The 25391-nt window shown below is 48.1% G+C and overlaps 11 protein-coding genes across 11 annotated transcripts; 4 read left to right on the top strand and 7 right to left on the bottom strand.

Moving 5' to 3' along the window:
* Window positions 1-50: 50 nt before the first annotated feature.
* Window positions 51-1940, bottom strand: N7503_004913 (uncharacterized protein; the record flags this gene model as incomplete). The annotated part of the gene is made up of 8 exons (XM_057064460.1): window positions 51-257; window positions 308-433; window positions 489-594; window positions 646-867; window positions 917-1087; window positions 1145-1623; window positions 1682-1761; window positions 1811-1940. 8 exons carry the CDS (start codon window positions 1938-1940, stop codon window positions 51-53), a joined length of 1521 nt encoding a protein of 506 aa, XP_056922203.1.
* A 526-nt stretch (window positions 1941-2466) lies between these two features.
* On the top strand, window positions 2467-3733 carry N7503_004912 (TauD/TfdA dioxygenase family protein; the record flags this gene model as incomplete). Its single annotated transcript, XM_057064459.1, has 4 exons — window positions 2467-2551; window positions 2615-2984; window positions 3042-3382; window positions 3441-3733. Coding segments are annotated over 4 exons (1089 nt in total), but the record flags the coding sequence as incomplete, so codon positions are not given.
* A 1084-nt stretch (window positions 3734-4817) lies between these two features.
* Window positions 4818-5655, bottom strand: N7503_004911 (uncharacterized protein; the record flags this gene model as incomplete). Its single annotated transcript, XM_057064458.1, has 3 exons — window positions 4818-4907; window positions 4963-5171; window positions 5220-5655. The coding sequence occupies 3 exons, from the start codon at window positions 5653-5655 to the stop codon at window positions 4818-4820; spliced, it is 735 nt and encodes a 244-aa protein (XP_056922201.1).
* Window positions 5656-6453: 798 nt separating this feature from the next.
* Window positions 6454-6936, bottom strand: N7503_004910 (SRPBCC family protein; the record flags this gene model as incomplete). Its single annotated transcript, XM_057064457.1, has 1 exon — window positions 6454-6936. The coding sequence occupies one exon, from the start codon at window positions 6934-6936 to the stop codon at window positions 6454-6456; it is 483 nt and encodes a 160-aa protein (XP_056922200.1).
* A 416-nt stretch (window positions 6937-7352) lies between these two features.
* On the top strand, window positions 7353-7937 carry N7503_004909 (uncharacterized protein; the record flags this gene model as incomplete). The annotated part of the gene is made up of 2 exons (XM_057064456.1): window positions 7353-7442; window positions 7491-7937. 2 exons carry the CDS (start codon window positions 7353-7355, stop codon window positions 7935-7937), a joined length of 537 nt encoding a protein of 178 aa, XP_056922199.1.
* Window positions 7938-8658: 721 nt separating this feature from the next.
* Window positions 8659-10842, top strand: N7503_004908 (uncharacterized protein; the record flags this gene model as incomplete). Its single annotated transcript, XM_057064455.1, has 2 exons — window positions 8659-9219; window positions 9289-10842. 2 exons carry the CDS (start codon window positions 8659-8661, stop codon window positions 10840-10842), a joined length of 2115 nt encoding a protein of 704 aa, XP_056922198.1.
* A 786-nt stretch (window positions 10843-11628) lies between these two features.
* Window positions 11629-12663, top strand: N7503_004907 (NmrA/HSCARG family protein; the record flags this gene model as incomplete). Its single annotated transcript, XM_057064454.1, has 3 exons — window positions 11629-11802; window positions 11867-12278; window positions 12335-12663. 3 exons carry the CDS (start codon window positions 11629-11631, stop codon window positions 12661-12663), a joined length of 915 nt encoding a protein of 304 aa, XP_056922197.1.
* A 3228-nt stretch (window positions 12664-15891) lies between these two features.
* Window positions 15892-16992, bottom strand: N7503_004906 (translation machinery-associated protein 20). The gene is made up of 3 exons (XM_057064453.1): window positions 16963-16992; window positions 16529-16669; window positions 15892-16437 (listed from the first exon to the last, which is right to left on the bottom strand). The coding sequence occupies exons 1-3, from the start codon at window positions 16974-16976 to the stop codon at window positions 16047-16049; spliced, it is 546 nt and encodes a 181-aa protein (XP_056922196.1). The 5' UTR covers window positions 16977-16992; the 3' UTR covers window positions 15892-16046.
* Window positions 16993-17222: 230 nt separating this feature from the next.
* N7503_004905 (YchF/Obg family ATPase) lies at window positions 17223-18887 on the bottom strand (the record flags this gene model as incomplete). The annotated part of the gene is made up of 3 exons (XM_057064452.1): window positions 17223-17774; window positions 18033-18590; window positions 18813-18887. 3 exons carry the CDS (start codon window positions 18885-18887, stop codon window positions 17223-17225), a joined length of 1185 nt encoding a protein of 394 aa, XP_056922195.1.
* A 662-nt stretch (window positions 18888-19549) lies between these two features.
* Window positions 19550-23109, bottom strand: hir1 (putative histone transcription regulator Hir1; the record flags this gene model as incomplete). The annotated part of the gene is made up of 5 exons (XM_057064451.1): window positions 19550-19641; window positions 19720-22464; window positions 22528-22749; window positions 22863-22937; window positions 23073-23109. The coding sequence occupies 5 exons, from the start codon at window positions 23107-23109 to the stop codon at window positions 19550-19552; spliced, it is 3171 nt and encodes a 1056-aa protein (XP_056922194.1).
* An 847-nt stretch (window positions 23110-23956) lies between these two features.
* Window positions 23957-25343, bottom strand: N7503_004903 (SPFH domain-containing protein; the record flags this gene model as incomplete). Its single annotated transcript, XM_057064450.1, has 2 exons — window positions 23957-24776; window positions 24847-25343. The coding sequence occupies 2 exons, from the start codon at window positions 25341-25343 to the stop codon at window positions 23957-23959; spliced, it is 1317 nt and encodes a 438-aa protein (XP_056922193.1).
* Between the last annotated feature and the right edge of the window lie 48 nt (window positions 25344-25391).

Here is a 25391-nt window from a genome sequence, read left to right as displayed (position 1 = left end):
TTTACGAGCTGCACGATAGCACTAGTACACTGGGTATGTCCTCAATCATATTACAGTACAAATCGGAACAACGGGCTGTTTTCTCCCATCTCTCCCAGCTCCTCAGTAGTGTATGTTCTCTCGATTTCAACAACGTCCAGTTCATCCCGTCGCTTATTTTCCTTGCGCATCAAATACCAGTGTACAGTAGCAGGGATCATTGCGCCAAGAACAGTTGCACCAACTGAGAAGCCGAATCCGAGAGGGTAAGTAGGCGCCTATGAGATGTTAGCTGGACTCACGATTGAGGGTTTTTAGATCAAATGACCTCGCTAGAAATATAGATATTCGATCCAATACTGCCACCACCAACACTGCCGAAGAGCATCAGAAGCCCAATAGCAGCGGCTCGCTTGGAAGGATTTGTGATATTTGAACTCGTCCATGCGCCGACCTGCATTCAATGGTGAGTCGGTGTTTGATACTTGAATCTCAGAGAGAGGACTTACCATCGGAGCTTGAGCTGCGTATCCAGCCGCAGCCAAGAAGATAGCAAAGTAGCTCACGCCTGGGAGAGAAGGATAGTGAACTGTGATCCACAAAATGATGATACCACTAGATTCTTCCCTTTAGCACGATTCTCCATCTTGTGAGAGATTAACTTACATCAGACCGAGGGTATAGGCGCCCATGATGCATAGATAACGTTGCTGCTTTTGATCACTGATGTATCCAACAGCAACGCAAACGCATGTGGCAAATATGTACGGAGGCGTAGTCAAGGCTTGCGCTTTCACAGCAGTATATCCCAGATTTGCGACCATAGTGGGCAAAGTGTAAGACAGAGAGTACGTGGGCACGGAACCGCCCCACCAAAACATCATCATCCTTGATCAAATTAGCTATGAACGGTCAACGAAACTTAGATTGAACTTACATGAGATAAGTCTTCCGATCCTTTGCAGCCGAGATCACATCACTCCAGCGGAAAGTATAAGTGGAAGAGACCGGGCCATTGGCATACTTGACACGGAGTGAAGCGTATTCAACTTCCTCGTCAGTAAGCCATTTGGTGCTTTTCCCTGCTTGATATTGATGAGGGAACGCGCTGGTAATATCCAATTAGTCTGTCTTCTGACGAATACCATAAAGTTGGAGGTCTCACGGCAAGCAGAATAGGCACAAAAGCCCTGCAAATATGGTGATGCATCCTTCAATGAGGAAGAGCCACCTCCAAGCTCTCCAGCCAAGATTTCCATCAAGGGACCCGACACCGTAGGCAATGACACCGCCAAACGCACCTGCGGTGGTATTCGCACCGTAGAAAATGGCCATGCGCGTGCCGATCTCCTTCGGTGTATACCACATGGAGAGAATGAAGTAGGCTCCAGGATAGAGTCCAGCCTCGGTAATTCCTAGCATCAAACGAATAACAATGAAGCCAGCATAAGAGCTTGCTTGCGAAGTAAGGGTTGTGATGAGTCCCCATGCACACACGATGAAGGGAAACCATATCTTGGGGCCAACTCTTCGAAGCATGATATTTGATACTGGCTCAGCGAGTCCGTAGGTGAAGAAAAAGTACATAAGGGCCAGGTTGTACTGGGTACCAGTCATGCCAAGGTCTTCCAGAAGGCCGAATAGCTATAGATGAATATGTATCAGTTTGGAGTAAGCTCTAAAGGTCAAGACATGGACTAACCTTGGCATTTCCTGCATTGGATTTATCGAGCGAGCACATCAAATATAGAAAACTCAGTGTTGGAAGTAGGCGTAGGTCCACTGAGTTCAAAGTGAGCAAGGGAATATAGTATCGTTGCATGAGTCTTACATTTCCTGAGCAGTTTCTTCTTGGAAGTCCCGCTGAATACACTCTCAAGGTGAAGAAAGCGTTCATACTCGGCCAAGTTTCCACCGGAAACGGTAGCTACTGCGTCGCCTATCTTCTCCGTGTCGGTCATGGAAGACGGTGAAGAATTAGTCAACTCCATAGTGAGATATCAGAGATTAACTTCTACCTCAAAATTGCATTTATCTATCGTGAGGATAACAGAGCTTTAAGAGGCTTTGAAGCACCTCTTGGCTATCTTTCCAGGCTTAGAGCTTGATATCTCCCAGAAGCCAAGTGGTTGGTTGGATCTGATGTTATGCACTGATGTACGGGGCTTGACCTGCCAGACATGAATCTTCGAAATGCACTGCAACTATAGCAGAGAAGAATAACCTTATCTAAATGTATTTTTATTGGTCTCGATCCTTTGGCCGCTGTGAGAGGATAGCGCCGATAAGGAAGATCTAGGTTATCGGAGCTTCGCCGAGCTGGCCGAACGGCCAACTCTATCAATATGGTACTTGAGTTGTAGAATGCGGAATACCATCATTCGATCATGTTTGATTGAGATGCTTCTCAACTGGTTATATAAGCCTGATAGAGTCAGCTGGGCCATCAAAATAGGTCAAACGGCGGTTTTTTGAGTCATCGACAGAATGTCGAGCACAACAGTCATTGCCCCAGGCACAATCACACGAGAGAAGAACAAAAATGGCGACCCTCTGTATCCTGATTACATGCGTCAGTCTCACTGATAGCTTTTTATGAAACTCTTGAAATGAAGGCTAAACCTTGATTGAACAGCATTCTACGATCCTCTCGAGAAGGTAGAGGACATCGGTGCTTTTGAGCATTTCGATCCTGGTCACCGCGCTGATCCTAAGCTGCCCAATCTTCTGAAAAACGCAACCAAAGTCTGGGATCTATCTCCTCATGTGGGTACTGAGGTTCATGGAGTTCAGCTCTCTAAACTTGACAGCGCCGGTTTGGATGAACTAGCCCTTCTTGCTGCGCAGAGAGGTGCGTTGGTATTCCGTGATCAAGACTTCGTGGGTATCGGCTTCGAGGCACAGAAGAAACTTGTCAGTCATTTTGGTCCTCTGCACATTCACGGTTGGGCCCCTCATCCAGCTGCGGGATCCGAAGAACACATGATTATTTACGATCACAAGGAGTAAGGGTGATTCATTCTTCACGGCTAGAAGTCCGACATAACTAACACTCTTTCTAGTGATCTCCGAGTCCGCCAATCTTGGGCCGGTCTTAGTCCAGTTCAATGGCACACAGACCAAAGTCCCGAGCAGCAACCCCCTGGAACCACTTTCATTGCTATGCTCGAGTCCCCAACTACCGCTGGCGGAGACACTCTTGTGAGTTCCAGCGTGAGGGCATACAGCAGTCTATCGCCTCGCTTCCGCAAGCGGCTTGAAGGCCTGACAGCCATTCACACAAACAATGATGGTGTCAGCCAAGAGCTCAAGCACGGTCAACAAGCCGTGATGCGGCGCGGCGTGCTTCGGGCTGAACACCCTGTTGTACTTGTCCATCCTGTTACGAAGCAGAAAGCCCTTTGTAAGTTTCCCTCGTGCATTCTTCCACAACTTTGTCTTCTCTAACAATGATCTGTTAGATGTTAACCCAGTATACACGAAGAAAATCGTCGGTTTTGACCAAGAGGAGTCAGACTGCATCCTCAAGTTCCTTTTCGATCACATCGCCAAGCGACAAGATTTCTCTTGTCGGATCCGCTATGAAGCTGGCACTGTGCTTGTATGGGACCAACGAGTCACCAATCACTCGCAGACTCTTGATTACCCAGTTGGAGATCGTAGGCACGGTTTTAGACTAACACCTCTGGCGAACAAACCAATCCCGGCTAAGATTGAAGAGGATGACGGGGAATTCTCGAGGGATGAGGCTCGGGTACAGTTGAATTTGTGTTAACTCAGCGATGGAACGATAAAAGCTTCACAGTCGTCGGGAAAAATGTGGATGAATGGTTCAAGAGAGTGTGAGGTCTGAGCACATAAATGAAGAAATTGGGATTGGGGACTCCAAATCTATTCGACGTCGAGACTTATGGTGTTAGATCCAAGTGCTAGTAGAGGCCGTCACGCACACTGAGCATAGGGTCCCTAGACAGACAGCTACAATACAAAGGGTAGTCATTCACTAGAGTACAAAGGGAAAGCCAAGAGTTGCCAAACATTATCGAGTATATATGCAACCACCCCGAATCAATGCTAAAGTCATCGAAATCTAATCAGGATTTTTTGCAACCATGCAAAACTTCATATTTTCTTTTGCCCTAGTGATGCCCCTTGCGGGTACTTGGGGGTAGGCTGGACCTGGTATTACCGTAAATGCGGGGATGCCTGGCTTGATCGAAACTGAACAGGTCTGAAACCTGGGCGTTAAACCGGATGGCACGCATCCTCTTTTCGAATCCATGCTCCAGAAATAGGACTTAAAGCGATATGGCAGGCCAGAGGATGTTGCCCATGTGTTCAGATTTGTTTCAAGCCCAGAAGTCTCATTCATAAGCCGTCAAAGTCTTTGATGTCAGCGGAGGAGATACATTTTATTAAGAATTGCTTGAGATCACCCCTACCTCGGTTATTGGCTGCGGTCTTGTGTCATCTTTGCTATTTTTCAAACTGCCATTTCTATCTCTTCGTAGATCATGGTGTTCATTCATTGTAGATTCCATCCATTGTATAATTCATCCATTATGGCGGACCTGTATATGTTAAGCTAGCGACTGAGCACAAATTGACAATGCCGCACAGGGCGAACTTTGATGGCTGAAACACGTTGGAACTGCTAGTGTTTAATCCCTAGTATACTTCACACTTAGTGGGCTCTGTGGGAGCAGGTTTTGTTTGGAACCAATATACACCATCCTCCTCCAGTTTATCCCCCTTTCGCAAAATATCAAGAGCGCCCATTATCTGCTTTGAAAGCTACTCTCCATACCCAATTCCTACTTTTGGCCTAGGCTGTGTTCTCACCACTTCTCTACATAGGGTCTGAGGTCAATCTCCTGGGTAAATGCGCTCCTGGGCTGGGTGTGCAGGAACCAATAAGATTCCGCAATCTGTCATTGACTTTTAGAGTGAGGTACGAGATCTGGAGAATTGCTGTTGACTTACTCCCTCAGGATCGATTTTAGAGTCAGGAATATCCTGACCGTAGCCTCTAGTCTTTTCCGTGTTGATAATTCCGTCTATAATGGCATGGGAAACATGAACGCCCTCGGGACCAAATTCACGGGCAAGAGATTGGGACAAGGCGCGAGTTCCAAACTTGCTCATGGCAAATGCCGATAGACCTGAGCCACCTTTGAGTGCAGCCGTGGCACCTGCTCCGGTTAGTTCAAAATTGTCTGTTAGATTCCAAGATCACATACCAGTGAAGATGAGCGTGGGTGGGTACTGCCCCTTACCTGCCCCATTCAACATCAAGGGGAGCGTGGCTTGGGCAAAATTGAAGGCACCCCTATTCGACGGCTCCAAGCTACCGAAGAATTCATCCGGGGATTGGTCCAAGAACGATTTCATTAGGAACTTGCTCGCGACATTGTAGATTGCCGCGGCGACCGTGATATCATTTCCAAACTTGGCCTTGACTTGATCCATTGTCGAGCCCATTGAAGACGCGCTTGTAACATCAGTGGGAACTCCCATCGCCGAACCTCCACTCTGCGTAATTTCTTTGATCAATGGATCAAGGGACTCTTGCGATCGAGCAAGTAGAATTACGGGGTAACACCGGGCAAAGCGGCGCGCAACGGCGCTTCCTGTTCCCGGCCCTGCACCAGCAATGATTGCGATTGGCTTGGACATTTTGAGATGAAATAAATAAAGACAATGTTACATGGCCGCTAAGGGGAAAAAGTCGACCTTTTACGAGTTTTCCACTGCAGCGTGACGTCATCACTATCGATTTCATACACATTATCAATCCGTTGCTTTGGACTCTAAAATTACATTGATTCCCTCAGAATGCCTACTATTGCTGCCTGTTGATATCATCACTTGTAAAGAGAATCCATACTGAATGATGGTATCGGAAAGATGAAGCCCGATCGCCGAGCAATGCTGACAGCTAGGTCGGTGTCTTCGGGCCCTCTGTCAATGCCGAGATAATGTAAAACCAGAGTTTCAATGTCGAATATTATAAAAATGTATGCGGTAAGTCAACGGTCGATCAAGTACACTTTGTTGATTGTAGTGGCGTCAGGTCGCCCCAGTTTAATCACAGTCTCCACCATGAATGTTATATCTATAGTATGAATTAAAGAGTCGCATACCATTTCACTCAAACGACCACGGCTGCAGACTTTGAATTTTAAAAACTTTGCTATATACCCAAGCGCCTTATTCTGATTTACTAGGGTAGTATCCTATGTAGACAGCTATCATTCACAGCATCAACGTGAACAATGGCACTTCACTCAGTTATACACGATATGATATCAATCAATGGACAGACATCATGATGGTGCCCCTGGCATAACTTGCACACGTGCAAGTTAGCCTTGACATCTATACTGCGTTCAAATTTGTAGATAAATATATAAATACATAATCACCGCCTAAAATCCCCGTAGCAAAGTACAAAGAACCAGTATTTTGAGAGGCTCAGATCTTGCCATCTTTCACCAACTGACGCAACACAGTAATAGTTCCCTCCACAGCCAGCTTCATCATCTGCTTTTCTTTCTGCAAGAAAACTTCTAGCTCCGCGGTGGAGGCGCCGGGATGCCTCCATTCGAAAATGTAGGTCATGTACAGCTCGCCGTCTGCTCCCTCGCTAACCACATTGGTTATCGTGCTTCCATCTGGTTGAATAAAAACGACTCTCGAAGGCTTGTATGCGGTGACGGTTTCTGTCACTTTGCGGTTGTTTTCGACGAAAATGACATCGCGCACAGTGACGGGATTTCCGGTCACGGGGTCAACGTCCTCGGAGACCACGGTGGTTGACTTGATGGCCTTCGGAACAAATGTTTCTGCCGATTTGATTTTGAGGAGTAGGCCAGCCCAAACTTGATCTTCATGCAGGATTGGGCTAGCCCCAGTGGGGTTGAGAGGAGCAGTAAAAGCAAGATTGTGTGTAGACATGGTGATATTGGGCGTGCGCGAAAATTACTCTGCGAAGAATTTTGTAGTCAACAGCTAATCCCTCTTGCTATTTATCCTGATAGCGCTGGTTGATTCTTGACGTAATGTATTTCTTCGGCATTCAATCTCGCGACCGAGTAGCGAACGATGACAAACGCTCCCGTTGGGTCCATGGATTTGATTGGGCAACTTAAAATTGCACCCTGATCTTCCCAGATCCACAATGATCGTCAGTCAGCTTCGCTCTCTTGCATAAGCAATTATCCCGAGTTCCCACGCGTCCCAGAAAAGCAGTTTGTGGAAATCCACATTTACTAATTAACAACGCATTTATAACACCGAAGAAAAATCATGGTTCTTTGCGACTTTGAACTTGCAACTTCAAGTGCCTATTCGTTCTCACCAGCACGTCCATTATGCAGCCGATCATTCACTATGGCCACCATGCCGGCCTCAATCCCAAAAAGGTAGTCATTATCCTTGGAGAACTCGATATCCCATATGAGGTCAAACTTCTCGAATGTCCCGAGATGAAGCAGCCTGCCTACTAAAAGATCAACCCCAATGGACGCGTTCCCGCAGTCGAGGACCCAAACACCGGAGTAGCTCTATGGGAGTCCGGAGCCATCATCAAGTATCTGGTCGACAAGTACGATCATAAGCGGAAAATTAGCTTCGAGCCTGGCACTGCCAATATCTACCACGCGGAACAATGGCTCCATTTCCAAGCATCTGGCCAAGGACCATACTTTGGCCAGGCTGTTTGGTTCAAGATTCACCACAAGGAGCAGGTCCAGACTGCTATTGATCGATACATCAACGAGATTCGCCGCGTGTCGGGTGTATTGAATGGAGTTCTCGAGGGGCGCATTTACCTGATCGATGACAAATGCAGCTATGCCGACTTCGTATTCGTTTCTTGGTTCGAAGTTGTTCCATGGGCTACAGGGGGTGAGGTCGATTTGGAGAAGGACTTTCCCTTAAATATACTCACGACTTAAGAGACTGGATGCCATAAAATCTCGGGCTATATGGGTGCAGTGACTAGTAATCATGGTAAGACACTGGACGAATATTCTACCAAGGTTGGCTGTTCATGCTTCATGAAGTTAGGAAGTGGTCATCAAAGCCAATTTTTTTTTCCAATCAACAGCTCACAAGAAAAAAAAAATATTGCTGTTTCTCGCTGAGTTTGGATACCCGATCCCCAGCGCAGTAAGATAGCTTCGCATGCGAGACTCCGTCTTTTCCCATAGAGACATCTGGACACAGGAGCATTTCAAGCTAAGCCGATGGGATTTAGACTATTTTTGACTTTCCTTTCTACACCGTAACTTTAGTAGAAATGCTAGACAATCAATTGAGTTTCATGGCAACTTCACGTTGCCGTGATAGACGGTAGACCCACGGGGTCGGACTTGAAATTTCGGGCTTAGTCACCGGGGCAAGCAAGATCTGCGGGGAATGTGGGGCACATTTCTCGCGTGAAATAAAATGAAGAAACTCCAACCGGTACCCTTTCCACACACACATCCACGCATAGAGAGAGAAACCAAGGGTCCTGATGAGCCAATGCCTGACTTTACAACAGAAAGTAATAGACTAAAGGGATAGAGGGAAACTTGGGTAAAATGGGCCTGTGGTGAGACCACGCCAAGTCACCGCCTTCCACTTTATGTACAATTCTGCCCTCACTTCGGTTACTTCAACTTCCGTTGCAATATGGCTCAAGAACCAGTCAATTCGAATACATCCTTCCCATGTGAAGGAGGGCCAACATTGCTCCATAGGAGCTGTCACGATTGCAACCGCAGAAAGGTGCGGTGTAGCAAGACCTTGCCTTGCGATAATTGCGTGCGTTCGGGCGTCGAGTGCTCGTATCCACCGCCTGGCCGTAAGCCTCGGAAAGCCCCCAAAAGATCATCGAATAAGGCCGAATTGCTTTCACGATTGAGCCTGCTAGAACAGCAAATCAAGAAGCTCGGTAGCAAAGTGTCTGCTGAAGAGGCTCCTCAAGAATTCCTTTTAGAGCGGGAAAATAATGATGGCCCGCAGGGCAGCCGCACTGTGCGCTCATGGCCAGCCAAGCATTTTCCGGACGATGGAGTAAACGAGAAGCCGGGAGAGATAGAAGAGGACAATTATGATATAAGCAAAGAGTCTGCTTCGCCCAAAGCCACTTCCAATACGCTGGAGGCTCAACTTGGACACCTCGTCGTGGGTCGAAATAGTGGAACGAGCCGTTATGTGAATCATCAAATTCTGACGGAGCTCGCACATCAGGTACGTCTTATCCCTCCATGGTATCACTACTGAAAATATGGAACAAATTTGCTGAGGTTTGTTTTGAAGATTGAAGAAGTTCGAGATATCTTTGATAGGCCGGAATCACCAACCTTGTCGGAGGAAGACTTCTCATCGCCAGTGCCAGCAGCGACACACTCCGAAATATTGAGCCCTTTCATATTTGGGTACCATTCTGTGGCCTATTCACTCAGCAATTACCATCCGCCGCCGATCATCAGCCATCTTCTTTTCAACATCTTCGAAGAGAATGTGGCACCCATACTTTTGATCGTCCATAAGCCCATGTTGAAAGATATGCTCCAAACAGCCACAACAGACCCCGAGAATTTGGATAAGGGATCCGAGGCTTTGGTATTTTCTATCTATTTGGCTGCAATCCGCAGTATGTCACCAGAAGTATGTCTTGCACAGCTAGGGGCAGACCACACCACCTTGACCAAAAGATATCGGTTCGCCGTCGAGCAAGCGTTAGTGCGGGCAGGATTCCTTCACACACGCAAGTTGATTGTGCTACAAGCAGCAGTCCTTTTCTTGAGCTCCGCCTGTGATCCTCAGGATGCACACTTTGTCTGGACTATGATCGCTGTTGTGACTCGTCTTGCATTAAGCATGGGCCTGCATCGGGACAGCAGCCACTTCGGGCTGGGTCCATTCGAGACAGAGATGCGGCGACGATTGTGGTGGTATATATATCTATTGGATGTGCGGTCGTCCGAATCTCAAGCCACAAGCCCTCAAATCCGGGAAGGAGACTACGATACTAAATTGCCGTTGAATATCAATGACGATGATGTGTCGTCTGACATGGTTGAGACCCCGCCGGAACGAACTGGCTTTACAGAGATGACTTTGACCTTGGTCAGATGTGAAATCCTCATTTTGCATCGCAAATTAATGCAACTCAACAGCTTCGGGGTGGATACTAATGGACATAATGTGTTATTTCAGAACCGCCTCCGGGCAATTGAAGAGACTCGGGTTGCCCTTGACAAGCGATATCTCCAATTTTGTGACCTCGAAATCGCGATCCACTGGGTGACCGCTACCATTGCCCGCGTTGCTCTCGCGCGCTCGTGGCTTGTGTCACACTTCTCGCTAATGAGCATCGAAGGATTTCAGAGAGATGTATTCTCCGGAAAATGTGATCTCCTCATCCTAACCGCGATCGAGGTTCTCGAATTTGTTTACCTACTCGAATCCCATGATAATACCAAAAAATGGTCCTGGCTGTTCCAGGGATATATACAGTGGCAGGCGTTTGCATTCGTTCTGTCGGAGCTCTGCGTGCGCCCTACCTCCCCTCTATCAGACCGCGCGTGGGTGGCCGTGGATCGGGTCTATGAACGATGGGGCGGATCGATGAGTAATCGACTTGGGTTGTTGATGCGACCATTGGAACGTCTTCGGAGTCGGGCTGCTGCAATTCGAGCTCAGCAGCCGTGGGGTGAATCAAGCGAAACTATGCCAGTTGGAAATAACTTGAACCTAGCTGGTGCAGGTATTACGTTCCCGATTGTGGCACATCCTATGGAACACTTACAAGGAGATCTAGGGTCCCTTGACATTTTCATGGACGTAGTAAATACTATGGGGCTATAGTGTCAGCTATTTACTTACTGATAGCTATGAATATAAAATCCTTCAGGTTACTTCAAGTATTCCACTAGTAAGTGGTCCACCTCACAACCCGACGTAGGACTCTTCAATACTCGATTGTTCAACCACACCAAAATACGCCTATCGTTTCAAATTGATCGACTAAGGCACCTATTGGTTCTACGACCTGGTAAGAATGCGACGTGACGCAATTATTGATGTGGTGGACCCACTCATTGGTGAGATACGTCCTCAGGCACTGATTTATCTTTATGTCAGCATCCTCTCCAGCACGTGACTAGGGACGGAATGGAAGTAAATATAAATCGAAGTTCTCTCTCACCGCTCGGGGCTCGGGGCTCGGGCTCGGTGTGGCAACACTTGGTTAGTGGCGATCATGATGCATAGTAATGATACTTCCGGTTAGAGTTAGACTAATAGATCATCTGGCCAGTGAGCTCCACAGCCACAGCCCGAAATAGATGGTCAATTTACTTTATCTTTGCAACTGATATGGAGTTCGGTCAAACAATGAGACCCGATACCCAGCGGGAGTTACGAAGCAGCAAGGGATCGGCCTTACACTCAGGCTATGACCCCGAAGCTTATTCATTGCATTCTATCATAGCTTCCTGAAATCGTATTCATTTTTCTCTGCTTGCCAACGAGGGGCTATAAAAGATTCTTCGGCTCCCGGTTATTATTCCCTATCATTTATACAAATATTCAATTTTCTAAGATTATCATATTCTTGACTTTCTTTCTCACTTACCGTTAAACATATTCACCATGTCCAAATTGATCACTGTCTTTGGTGCTACCGGCAACCAGGGTGGTTCGGTCATTGAGGCCATCCTCGCCGATCCTGAGCTCTCCAAAGAGTTCAAGATCCGCGGCATTACTCGCGACACCACCAAGAAGTCCGCTCAGAATCTCGCTCAGAAGGGAGTTGAGGTTGTTACGGTAAGATCTAGCTTTTGAACCTATCAAATAATGATCTATGAACTAAATTAAGTCTATCTCTAAGGCTGAGCTGGACTCCGTCGACTCTCTGACTGCTGCCCTCAAGGGTTCCCACACTATCTTCTTGGTCACCAACTACTGGGAGACTATGAACGCCGATGTTGAGTACTCCCAGGGCAAGAATGTTGCAGACGTTTCCAAAGCTGTGGGTGTTTCCCACCTTATCTTCTCTTCGCTCCACCATGTGACAGAGGAGACCAAGGGACGTCTCACCCACGTGCCTCATTTCGACAGTAAGGCCAATATTGAGAAGTACATCCGGGCTTCTGGTGTTGGATACAGCTTCGTTATGCCTGGATACTACATGAGCAACTTCACTCAGATGATTAATCGCGCCGACGATGGATCGTATCAGCTGTTCTACCCTGTTGGCAACGAGGCCAAGTTTCCTCTCTTTGATGCTGCTCAGGACACCGGTAAGGCTTGCTCTTCAATATTAAACTCTGGACAACGTCGCTAAATATCCTTCTAGGTCTCTTTGTGAAGGTCGCATTGAAACACGCAGACCAGTTAAAGAACAAGCAGGTTTTGGCCGCTGCCAAGTACTACACTCCTCAAGAGATTGTGGAGACCTTTTCCAAGGTTGTGGGCAAGAAGGCTGCCTTCATTCAGGTCAGCTCAGAGCAGTACAAGGCCTCTTTACCTCCCGCTGTTGCTGTCGAGTACCTCGAGAACCAGCTCTTTGTGGAGGAGCCTGGCTACTACCTGGGCGAGTCGCTTGAGCCCACCCTGAAGCTCGTTGACTCCAAACCTACTACTTGGGAGGAATTTGTTGAGAAGAATGTCTCTGCCTGGGCATAAATTTAAATACCTGCATCAATAATGCTCATGTTGGGAGTCCGAGATATTACGTTCTGTCATCATTCTGCTTACTTCTAGAACGCCAATGTTAAAAGCGTATTAACCTGCCATTTTACTGTATCACCAATCCGGTACCTCGGGCGAGATGATTCTTAATCAAATTATTACACGGCGCGTTCCGAGCCACCCCGCATTACCGGCATGGTGCTCGTAATTTTTCCCTGACGGCCTAGGTCTTGTAGGTGGGGTGGGAAACGTACGTTGCCTATATTGGCTAAAGTGACGAGCCAAAATTGATGTCTTATTCAATACCCCGGTATCTCTGATAAGGTTCTGGCCATGTCCATCCTTTCCTGCCACAAAAAATTAGCGTGCGGAGTGGCTGATCGGAGCGAAAATGGTTTGTTGGATCAAATTGGAGTTCAAGGCCTCAGTTCGCCCCACGCCTAGCGACTGATCATTTGGAGTCTGGAGTTCCCACAAGTTCTGTAAAGTTCCCACATTAGCTTTGTGACTATCCGTCACAGTACGGATAGGACTGCGTTGAATATGGATGACAACTGAAAATAATGGGTCGGCACTAGCCCGGCACGAGGGTGTTCACTTTTAGAATAGCTGCCTTTCCTTTGCCTTCCTTTCCCTTCCTTTCCCTTCCTTTCCCTTCCTTTCCCTTCCTTTCCCTTCCTTTCCCTTCCTTCCCTTCCTCATCTCTCTTGTCTTCGTGAATGCTACTTAGTATAGTTGTTCTTTCTTCTTGTCTTGTGCAAAACAAGTTTGGTACTTAATCTTGCTTTTTCCATTGGTTCAATTCAAGATATCTGAAAATGCAAGTTTATATAGATACACCATATTTTGAAAAAGAAGAAAGGGGAACATCAGCGCCAACATTCTCAAAGAGGGCGCTTGCACTCAATCTGGGTTTTGCAAATGATATCTGCGGAGTTGGAAGAACATAGAACTCGCTGAATTGACTCACCAATGTACCTGGTGGGGATATATGGTTGCAAGATGAGGTAAAGCTAAAACCAAATCAAGTTTAACGGTGCATGAAAGCATCAGAGTGCCGCATCAATAGCTGACAGGAAGCCCCCAGAAAGGCTAAAGAGAGACAAACCGCCAGGGGCAACGTGCGAGACCAGACAAGCTTCGTCCTGGAGTAAAAGTGCAGGCAAGCTTCCGATATCAATAAAAATTTCTTTTTGAGCCAGACCAGATACACTGCCCCCAGCTTGCTCATTTCGATCTGCCATAATTCCATATTTCAGGTTATGTGGCTCCGCGTCGGCAAAGCCAATCGGAATTTTCAAGTAACACAATAGCGATTGAATAAAAAAAGGCGCATTTCGTATCCATAGCGTTCGTCAATTTGGGTATTTGGTTGCACAATCTAGTCGTGCGCTTGGCCAGCGTATCTTTCCGGGGGTAAGGTGTAGTCATCCCAAAGGTCGGCTTTTGTGGCCATGATGATCCGATGGTTATGCCATTGGTAGCGAATTCTTTGTAAGATTTTGCTCCATCGTGATTGGATTTGCATCGTCATAGTGCTGTACTTCGAGACTTCAGATGGCGAGGTTTTCTTGCTACAGCGTGTGGTATATTGATGGATAGGTAGGAGTGATTCGTCTATGGAGGTGTAACAAGTTTCACTTTGTGCTGCTTAAATAGATATTGATTCTATTATTGATTGCATAATATAAAAGATCTCGACTCTGGATTTGAGTAATCAGAAGCTGTTCCATACAAGAAGATTATATGTCACGCCACATGTCTCGACCCATAGACCGATCCGTGGTTTTTGGTATTACTAACGGAGATACGGCCACAATAGCCCAGAACGTCGGACAAAGTGTCGGAAAAATAGTTCTTGCCACTAGCCTTCTTCGATCCGATCCCAACCGCAAATCCCGTCAAGACGTCATGCCTTTTCTCCGACCACAAACTGCATTAAGAAAGCCTAAGGCTCAAAACACAATAGACGTGACAAATCATCGATCTCCCCAACGACCTTCCAAATCCGCTAGCAACTAATTCAGCATCTATATCTCTCTCTCTCCTTATAGGACTTAATATTGTCTCTTGCTATCCACGTACTGCAGATGCAGATCAACTTTTAACCTGAAGTATGCGCTAATATCCTCAGCACAAGATATTGCACACCTAAAGCGTGGTCTTTAATGCAATTCCAGATATGAGAGTATTGATTAGGTAGAATAGCTTAGGCAGTCCGCATGGCTTCCTCCGATGCTTATTTCGTCCTTAAACCCCCCTTAGCGATCTCCGCTTGATATTCTTCTAGAGACTAAAAGCGGTTGTTTGGATCTAATATTAGGCATAAGTGCGCGTGGATTGTCCTACCGGGCATGAATCATCGAAGTACACTATAGCTAGAGTAATGAAAAGTTACCTAGTCTACCTTTTTTTTATTAGTCTCTATTCTTTAGCCACTCTATAAGGATAGCGCGTATTAGGAAGTTATTGGGTTGATTAGAGCCCGCCGAGCCTAATTGGCCATTTCTAGGAATATGATACTTGAACTATATGCGAATTACTAGCATTCGTTCTCCTATATTCTAAATGCTTATGAAGTGGTTATATGAGCTTAACAGATTTAGTAAAGCTATTAAAATAGGATAAACAATTGTCATTTAAGTTAGCGACTAAATTTCGAGCTTACCGGTTATCGTCCCGGGCATAATCACAGAAGAGAAGAAAGAAAAGTTTTTGGAAATGGCGACCCTCTATATCCTAAATATATACATTAGTCTCACACCAAGTTTCTTATGACAACCGTAGAGTAATAGGCTGACTTTTAGTCAAATAGCATTCTACGATCCACTCAGAAAGGTAGAGGACATTAGTGCTTTGAAGCATTTCGATCAACCACCACGCTAATCCTAAGTTACCTGATCTTCTAAAGAACGCGATCAAAGCCTAGGACCCAACTACGGGGAATACTTAAGGGATAAGGCTCGGGTATAGGTGAATTTATGTTAACTTAGGGATGAAACGATAAAAGTTCCACGGTCATCGGAGAATATATAGGGAAGTAGTCCAAGAGAGAATGAAATCCAAGCATAGATATAAGGAACTTGAGATAAGGGGACCCAATCTTTTCGACATCGAGGTGTGCGGTTACAGAGCCAAGTGCTAGTGGAGGCCGTCATACACAATAAGTATAGGTGTTCGAGGACAGGCAGCTACAAAACGAAAGATAGCCTTTCACTAAGATGGACAGGGAAAGCCAATAGTTGCCAAACATTATCCGGTATATATGCAACCACCCCAAATCAAAACTAAAAGTCATAAACCATCGTAGCATCCACACATTCACCATGAAATCGACTCGGACTCTCCAAGTCCAGTACTATGCAGCTTTAATTGATCTAATCCAACTGCAGCTTCCAAAGCCCATCACCCAAATAATGACCTTCATCCATAACGACTCCCTTGCCCTTAGACTTCATCTCCTCAGTGCCCATCTTCAGCGCACCAACAAGACAAACCTCCTCCTTACCCTCGGCCTTCACAGCAACGATGGCACCAGCCTCAAGCGCGTGCTCGGCATCAGGCAAAGAGCCACCGGGGGATGTCAGACCCGGGGCCATAAGTGCGGCGCCGGAGAGCACGAAGCGGATGGCACCACGGTCGATTTGGATGGTTGGGAGGGCGGAGGGGAAGGCGTGGACGAGCTTGAGGTGGGGAATTGGAGGGCCGTCAAAGGGTTGGAAGAAGAGGGGGGTGGAGTCTATTGTGTAGAGGGTAACGCGGTCGGGACTGTAGGTTTGTTTTGTTAGTTTGGGTTGGGTTTGGCTGTTTTGGGAGCCTCTCTTTCAAAGAGATAGCGGCATTGTAGGGTTGCACGTACAGCTTCACGGCCTCTAAAGATGCCTTCTTGGGCATGATCTCCTCAATATATGGCTCGAAACCGGGGTAAGTCTCCAGCAGCTTTTGGCGCAAGCCACGCTGCACTGAGGACTTGACCTTCGAGCGGTTGGTCGACGGGATTCTGTAATATGTTTGTTAGCTTCCTGTGATTCTGGTCATACGATATTTGGCATATGGTATAAAATGTGACATGATAGATGTGTATGGTTTGAAGTATCGACGACATATTTGTGAAGGTGCTCCTTTTATGCAGTGCTTGGTTCCAGTATTTCTTGCGCAGAGAGCTGGTAGAGCTTCTGATTTTGCGGTGCTGGGATCTGGTCCATTGTACTCCTTTCGGGGGTTGAAAGCTATGCTTGTGCTGCTTCGTGTGCAGTCCCGGGTATCATAAAAATGCTGGAGGTATTTACTCACTCTTTCTTGAACATGGTTGTGCTTTTCTTGGAGAGGGGTGATGTGTATCGGATCCTATCAATGCGAAGTGGGATCCGCGGGGATGTCACGTGATGATATCTAGAGGGGCGATTGGGATTTTTTTTACAAAAGAAGATCAGGCAGAATTGGAGAAGAATAATGCTGCTGACTTGCAACAATCAACTGGTCACAGGGAAATATTACATTGAAAAAAGTTCATGTCCAAGAATTGTCATTTATTGATCTACTTGAATATGTATCTAGCTCTTGGCAGCACCAGCCTTGATGAGCATGATATCACCATCCTCAACAACGTAGTCCTTACCCTTGGTCATGACCTTACCAGCGGCCTTGACGGCAGCTTCGTCACCAAGCTCCTTGAGAACACTGTAGTTGTACACAATAGCCTGGATGAAAGTCTTCTCAAAGTCACCGTGGATAACACCAGCAGCGGAGGGAGCCTTGGTGCCCTTACGGATGGTCCATTGACGGACCTCATCAGTACCGGTGGTGAAGAAGCTACCCAGGTTCAATGCAGTACGCATGGTAGTGATGACCTTGGGAAGGCCAGACTGGGTGCCAAGCTTCTTGCACTCCTCAGCAGCGGCAGCATCATCACCCATCAGGGCAAGACGCTCCTCGAAGCAGGCAGAAATGGGCAGAATGGGAGAGCCCTCAGAGTGCTTCTTGATCCATTCGAACAGAGGGGGGAGGTACTTGTTCTTCTTGCGAATGAAGTCCTTCTCGCTCAAGTTGACCAAGTACACACAGGGCTTGGCAGTCAGGAGGAAGAGAGGGTTGATAGCCTCAACCTGTAATCAATCGAGTCAGTAAATTTGATTTCAAATGATTGGGAGTGATTTGTGAATAAGACAAAAGGACTCCAAAATGTTTCAGATAGGGTTTTTATCTCAATATGTCCTCAACGTGATATAAATGTGGGACATTTTCGACGAGCTGGGTTATATTCGAGCTATGCTCTTATTCATCATTTTATGGAGTCCGATTGGACGGGGTGGGGGAGAAGTGCATGAACAATTTGAAAGAAAAAAAAAATTGTGAAAACGTACCTCCTTGGGAGTCCAGTCACCGTTACGGATGTCGTTACCATCCTTGAGGAACTGCAGGACCTTGCCAACAGTAGCCTCCTCTTCCTTCAACTTCTTCATCTCCAACGACTGGCCACCACGGCGAGTCTGCTTGCCAAGGGCATCGAGCGCCTTCTCGACGAACTCGATATCCTTAACGCGCAGCTCGTCGCTGATAATCTCCAAATCGCGGACGGGGTTGACATCGCCCTCGACGTGAATGATCTCAGCATCGTCGAAGCATCGCACCACCTGGAAGATGGCATCGACGGCACGAATGTGCGACAGGAAAGAGTTACCCAGACCAGCACCAGTCGAAGCACCACGGGTCAGACCGGCAATATCATACACGGTCAAGTTGGCGGGAACGATGGACTTGGGCTTGTAGTGCTCACATAACCAGTCGAAGCGCTCATCGGGAACGATGACACGGGCCTCCTCGGGGTCGATAGTGGCATAGGGGAAGTTGGCAGGGTTACCAAGGGAGGACTTGGTGATGGACTGGAAGAGCGTCGACTTGCCGACGTTTGCAAGACCAACCTAAATCATTATGAGTAAGTATCTGTGTAGCCCAAGCTCCACTGAATCATGTATTCAGGAGTATCATTTTGTGTTGGGATGTGGAAAGAAAATAAAAGCAGAAGCAGGAGGAAAGGAGGAAAGGGGGAGGTTTAAATAGTTTGTGTGGAAATAAAAAAGTGGACTGTGCTGTGCGAAAAAAACCGCGGAAAAAAAAGCAGAGTGGGGTCATTGCTCACATACGATACCGCTCTTCAAGTTGTTTCCAGGACGGCCCAGGAGGACCTTCTCTTGAACTTGGGCCTTCTTGGGAGGCATTTTATTGGATTTCTTCTTGGAGTAGAAACGACAAAAGACCTTGGGAGGTGGAAGGTGGGGGGATGGACCAAGGCGGAAGCGGCAAGGATAGCGCGCGGTGAAAGCAGGACCAGCTGCGGATCGGTCGACGATACCAAAGAAGAGAACGGAGGAATTGAGGAGAGACGTTATGGCGGCACCCACCAAACAGCGGGCAGGGAATCAATTGGGATTGATTGTAGAGAGATCAAAGAGAGAATAAAGGAGAGTGAGCTGTAGTCCTGATAGCTTGCAACTTCAATAGCAAAGGAGAAACATGTCATCAAAGTTTTCTGCCTGCAATACACACCGCTCACGTGAAGCCCTGCGCCCTTGACGTCACTACTGTGGGCAAGTATGCCAATTAAAGAAGTTATATTGACTTTATGGACAGAAGAAGTAGAGAGAGAACTGATCAACCCCTATGGAGGATGTAGAATGCTTTTGCGAGTTTCGTGCATCAAATATAATACAAATACAACCCCCATTGAATCATCTCGCCCTCTTAGGGATATCTGAATATCGGAAACTCAGAGTCAAGGTAAAATAAAGCATAAACAAAAAACCCCTCCGTGCCCTATCCCAAGGCACATGTAATCAACGCCAGAAAAAGAAGTGATAGCAAGGGCTAGAGATAAAGTTCATCAAAGGTCCATAGCATCGGCGTCTGTATTGTCAACCATATCCAGTAACTTAGCGTATGGAACAGTCACACGCTGGAGTTCCCGATATTTGCCTGGACAGTAGTTAGTACGGTGGAAAACGGGAGATGGTAGTGCGACCCAATTGAGGATAAAGGATATAGAAAACATACCAAGAGCAAGAATCACCTCCTTTAGCAGAGTCTCTCGTGGCCAACCACAAAGATTCTCCGATCCCTCGCGCCAATTGCGGCCCTCGCGCTCGTTGCTCTGCAACTTTGACACGGCATCAGAGCCCTCCTCATCATCGAATAGGCCACCAATCAATCCCTTGAGCAGCTCTTCGACCTTCATTTTCAAGCCCTCAGCACCGATGCGCTTGGCATACATATTCAAGTATAAGCGGAACTCTTCCTTCGCGCCTAGAGACAAAGCAGCCGCCATGCGGTTCTCAAGATGAGCAATCGAGACGCTAGACTCAAAGGTCTCATAACCTTCACGGGAAAGGAGAACCTTAATCAGCCGTTGCAGGAAGTATGCACGTCCACGAAGGAGAGTCTCATTTGTGGTGTTGCGCTCCAGGAAGGGAATGATGCCAGCTGAAACTGCGGCCTTGGCATCCTTCGTATCTTGTTGTGCGTCTCTTGCTTGCAGGTTACCGACAGGTGCCTCTGTCGAGTTCCAGTACTGGCTGCCGACAGCCCACCAGGCTTCTGAGACACGCTGCCATGTGTACATGGTCGGCGAGTAGGAGTATCCCTCTCCATTGGTCAAGGATACGACAATTCTGCCTTCTGAGTTGACGCGTGCGTCGGTGACGGCCGGGGCAACAGTGGGATTGGCGCCCATGACATAGATGGCGGCATCAAGAACGGGTTGTAGAGAGACAGGAGGGTGTGGAGAAGACAGGTGTTTCACGTTCCAAACATAGCACATACCCACGGATGAGATGCAAAGAATCCAAGGCCCGTTGCATTCTAGAATGACGGGTTGTGCCTCCAAGACCAGAGCACTCACTAAGCGACGACCGGCGGGAGTCCAGATGTAAACCGAGCCATCCTCGCAGGCAGCAGCCCACATACTCTGATTACCGGTGACCAGCAATACAGACTTGGGGAGGAAGTCCTGCCATAATGGGTGCTCGCCACGAAAGAGTGTGAGACGCACTGGTTCCCGATCCACAGCACGGCCGGTCAAACTGGCTGGCGAAGGATTCCGGGCTTCAAAGACAACGTCCACGTTAGACTTGGTGCTCGAATCTCCTCCACCAGGGGCTGGCGGATCAGTCGGTTTCCCAGTCAAATCTAGTGCACGAAGAATGTGACTTCGGATCTTGGGAACTGCCAGCCGCAGCTGGCTAACGGCCATGCAGGGATTTGTGACCGCGGGTCTAATGAATTCCGGGGTAGGCTGCTGACCAGCCGTCGCCGGTTGTGTCTGGGCCGGGAGAAGCCCATCAGGCGTGTTGGCCATAATGGGCGTCGCACCATTTTGGCTCGCCGCGGCCACACGCTTCTCAGCCTGTCCCTCCTCGTCACCCTCTAATTGAGCTAGCTTGCGCTTGTTTCCAAGAAGCAAGGCAGTCAAGCCACCCTTGGGTAGCCCATCAAATGGTTTTGAAAGGTCAACGATGGATGCTGGGGCATCAGATTTGGCTTGGCTACTCACTGAAGCCATCAAACGAGCCTGCGGTAGAGAAGACTCTCCAGCACCGGCACCAGAAACAAGCAGGGGGGCAATGCGCTTCTTTCCTTCTTTAGTATACGTTGGGCGTTGCTTGAGTCTTTCCAGCTTGGCCATGTATGGATCAGGTTTCTCAGCTTCGGTGGCAGCAGGGGTGGATGCTGTTCCATTTGTCTTCGCGGGCTCTGGATTTGGCGACGAAGCTCGTGCAGGAGTTGTGCCGTTAGATGGCTGCGGCGCAGACCCCCCGTTGACAGCAGGCTCCGGGCCGTCACCCATAAGTGCACCCATACGGCCTTCAACGCCCTTGATTTCACCGGCCTTGCTCTTCTCCTCAAGTAGCAGGGCATCTGTGGTCTCTGTGATACCGGCACCCTTGCGGTTCGTTCCAAACTTGGTCAAAGACTTTTCGTTCTCTTCCATTTCAACGGCGTAACCCAGCTCGCCTTCCTCGAACCGGACTGCAACAATAGTGCCATCTAGCGCAGTGGCATAAAGACACTTGCCGTCCGGACTCCAGGCCAAATCTGAAATGGACTTGGCCGCCATTTCTTGGGCTACCACAATAGGACGAGCGTTGCTTGTAATCCAAACACTCAAGGACTTATCTGCACCCGCGCAGGCAATGACGGTGATATGGTGTGCCGCATGGTTATCAGCCGGCTGCTTCTGTATCGGCTCCCGGGAGTACAGCCGCGGAGAAAATGAGCACACCTCGACCGGTGCTTCGTGACCGATAAGGTTAATATCGCCATCCCATGAGCCACGGTTAACAATAGCCACCGAACTAACAGGTCCATTGACCGCATTTGCGGCAGCGATATGCATACCATCTGGGGACCATGAGCAACGACGGAAATAGGCGGTTAAGGGAGAATTAGCGAATGGCGCGGAGATGGTCTGTTCCAGTACGAAGTTGTTCATCTGGTCATGAGATGTCGAGTTTGGCGCAGGAGAAGTAAATCGGAAGATGCGAACAGTACGGTCATCGCTGGCAGTAGCAAAGTACTTGTTCGCGGGGTCGAACGTGATGCCCTTGACGTGACTCTGATGCACGGCAATCGTCTTCAGTTTTTCGAATGTATGTCCAGACCAAACTACAACCTTAGAGTCCAGCCCGACAGAGACCAGAATCGACGAATCATATGACCATCCCAGATCCTGTACATCATTGTCGTGACCGATCAATCGCCGAATAGTGCGCCAGTTCTCTACAGGCGGTGCCTCGTCCGACCCTGCACAGTTCAAAAGTTATTAGTGCCTACTCTCCTTGATATTCCACCTATACAGATACCTACCAAACGTTGAACCGTGTGTTGGTGGATTGGCATCCAGCGTATAAACGCAGACAATCTTATCGTCCGCCCCTGACGCGAGATATCGTCCGTTTGGGGAGAAACGAACGGTATGGATCGTTCCGGAGTGATTGCTCATAGAAGCAAGCTGCTTCGGTTTACTTGCGAATTCCGGATTGCCGGTATTGTAGATGGCCTCGGTAGACCATATCCGCACATAGCCATCTGCAGCACAGAAGCTCCATGTTAGCGATGATCTTTCGGCAATTCCAGCAGCACATGATCTGCTCTGCACTCCCCAGAGCAGCCCTGATGTATCGATCTTGAGTTTTTCTCACCTCCTGCGGCAGTCACCAATCTCTTTCCGTCAGGCGAGACATCACAACTGTAAACCTCGAAATCTTTCCTTTCACCTATGCGAATCGACAAATAATCAGCACAGCTATTCATATCAAAAAAGAACCCTCGGTTGTTTCAAAGAGCCACCCAGCCCAGCGCTCAATTTTAGGTAAAATAATCCAGCAATAGGACCACCAAGATATCCGTACCTCCATGTGTGAGCCAGACTGGCTTGATGATATGCATTGCGCAACCGAGGCGGAGTGCGCCACACCACTATGCAACGCAGATATAAAACTCTTGAATGTAGCGAATCGGCTCCGGTGTACTCTGTATTGGTAAAGTCCTTGCGAAATGAGGGTCGACGAGAGGAAGGGCGAAGCTGGAAGGGTGATCAGATGGAGGGTCAGGTGTTTATCGTAGAGGACATCGCAGAGATACCCCCTTGGAAGTTCTCTGTGCAGCTTCGCGGAAGCTGAATAATTGAGTCCGCCGAGAAGCTGAGGATAGATGATGGGGGTAGAGGGAGTTGGGCGCTGCGGGATACAAAGGGAGATTGCTGATCAGGGCGCGAAACCGAAAAGTCGCGATCTCCAGAATTGGTGGCCCGAGCTCCTCTTTTCGCGTTAAGCATTTAATACTTCACTAGAACAGAGTATATTGATCACATTTACGAAAAGATTCCAAATCTTCTTTCACAGTGTACTGGTTCTGATATTTTTGCTACACACTATCATACATGCTTTGTCTTCTTTCTTGGTTCTTTTTTCTTCTCCTTGTGTTCTTAGTCCCAATGCCCCGCGATGCCTTATGTACGTAAAAATACGGGGTCAGTTCAACTCCCGCATAGCAAGAAGAGCTGGTGCCTTTTTTGACTCCTGAAGAATGCTGTTGAACCAAGCAAAAGCAGAACACAAATAAGAAGTAAGAAAAAGTAAAGAAAAAGAAAAAACAATAAGAGCGGAGGGAAAGTGGTACAAATAGAGAGACCTGCGAAGCACTGTAGGCTCCGTTGGATCAATATGCAAAAGGACCCAAGAAAACTTAGCTCGCACACGTCGAGGATGGCTCATCGATATTTAGCCATCGATGTTTAGCGCTTTGTCTTCTGACTAGCCTCGGAAAATGACTCCAAGACACTCCGTGTGACATCGTTGTTCGGCTCAGTCTCGCTCGACTCCTTAGCCTCGAACTCCTCCTCCACGACATCAGTCTTTTCAGTATTCGGAGTGGTATTAATCTCCGACTCCTGAGCACCGAGAGTCTTGGCAGCAATGTTCTTAGCCTGGCTCTTACTCACATTGCCGTAGACCGCCATAGCACTGGCAATCATACCGCCCAGGTCACCAACGTTACCAGGGACAACAACAGAGGTACCCTCCTTAGCCAGGTTGGAGAAGGCTTCAACATACTTCTCGGCAACCCTCAAGCTAACGGCACCATGGGCATGCTCCTGACCGTCTTGCATGGCCTTCGCAACGGCATCAATTCCACGTGCTGTAGCGTCCGCCTTCAGCTGGATAGCCTCGGCTTCACCAGCCGCCAGGTTAATCTGCTCGGCGCGCAAAGCCTCAGACGCGAGGATGACGGACTGCTTCCTTCCCTCGGCAATATTAATTGCACTCTGTCGCTGACCCTCAGATTCCAAGATCTCCGCTCGTTTGGATCGCTCCGCAGTGACTTGGCGGTGCATGGCTTCCACAACACCGTCCGGCGCGTGGATATCCCGGATCTCGTATCGTAGACACACAACACCCCAGTCCTGTGCGGCTTCGTTGATCGCTTGTGTGATGTTCGTGTTGAGTGTGGCGCGCTCCTTCAAGACGTGGTCGAGAGTCAACTGACCGATCTCGGATCGCATGGTCGTCTGCGCAAGCTGGGAGATGGCATACTCCGCATCTTCGACGCCGTAGCTACAGCCCCAATATGTTAGACATTTGATCTTGCTTCAATTATGCAGTGCAATATGATGGGAGAGCATACCTGGCCTTGTATGCGTCAAACACTCGGGTATATAACACGCCATCCAACTCCAATGTAACATTATCCGCGGTGATAGCATTCTGGCTGGGTATCTCCAGCGCAGACTCCTTCAAGCTCTTGACGTATGCAATGCGATCCAGAAAGGGGAAAAGGATAGCCAGACCGGGCTCCAGAATGCGGTGGAACTTTCCCATCCGCTCCACAATCCATGCTGTCTGCTGTGGCACGAATCGTACGATCGTGTTTGCGGGGAGGGTTGGTCGGTTAGTGAAATAAGTGGTTGGACCACCTGACGGGTTATGCGAAGCTGCAGAGCTACCTCCAAACTGGCTGAAAAGGGACTCTGGGGCGAGGTTGCGGCTCGAGTTTGAGAGCGCGCGACATTGTGTCGTCGAAAGAGCCGTCCGGGTGGCTGGTCGGGGAAGACGGCGTTGCTGCGGGAGCAGGCTACCACGGGACCGTAATAGTCTTGATGATTGCCGGGATGCACCCTCCATGTTGAGAGATTGCGGGGGTATGTGTGGAGATTGGAGGGAGAGTGAAGG

Source organism: Penicillium pulvis, assembly GCF_028828015.1.
Source record: "Penicillium pulvis strain IBT 33274 chromosome Unknown contig_23_segment0_segment0, whole genome shotgun sequence".
In the NCBI taxonomy this organism is placed as follows: domain Eukaryota; kingdom Fungi; phylum Ascomycota; class Eurotiomycetes; order Eurotiales; family Aspergillaceae; genus Penicillium; species Penicillium pulvis.
This window is presented reverse-complemented; position numbering and strand designations above follow the sequence as displayed.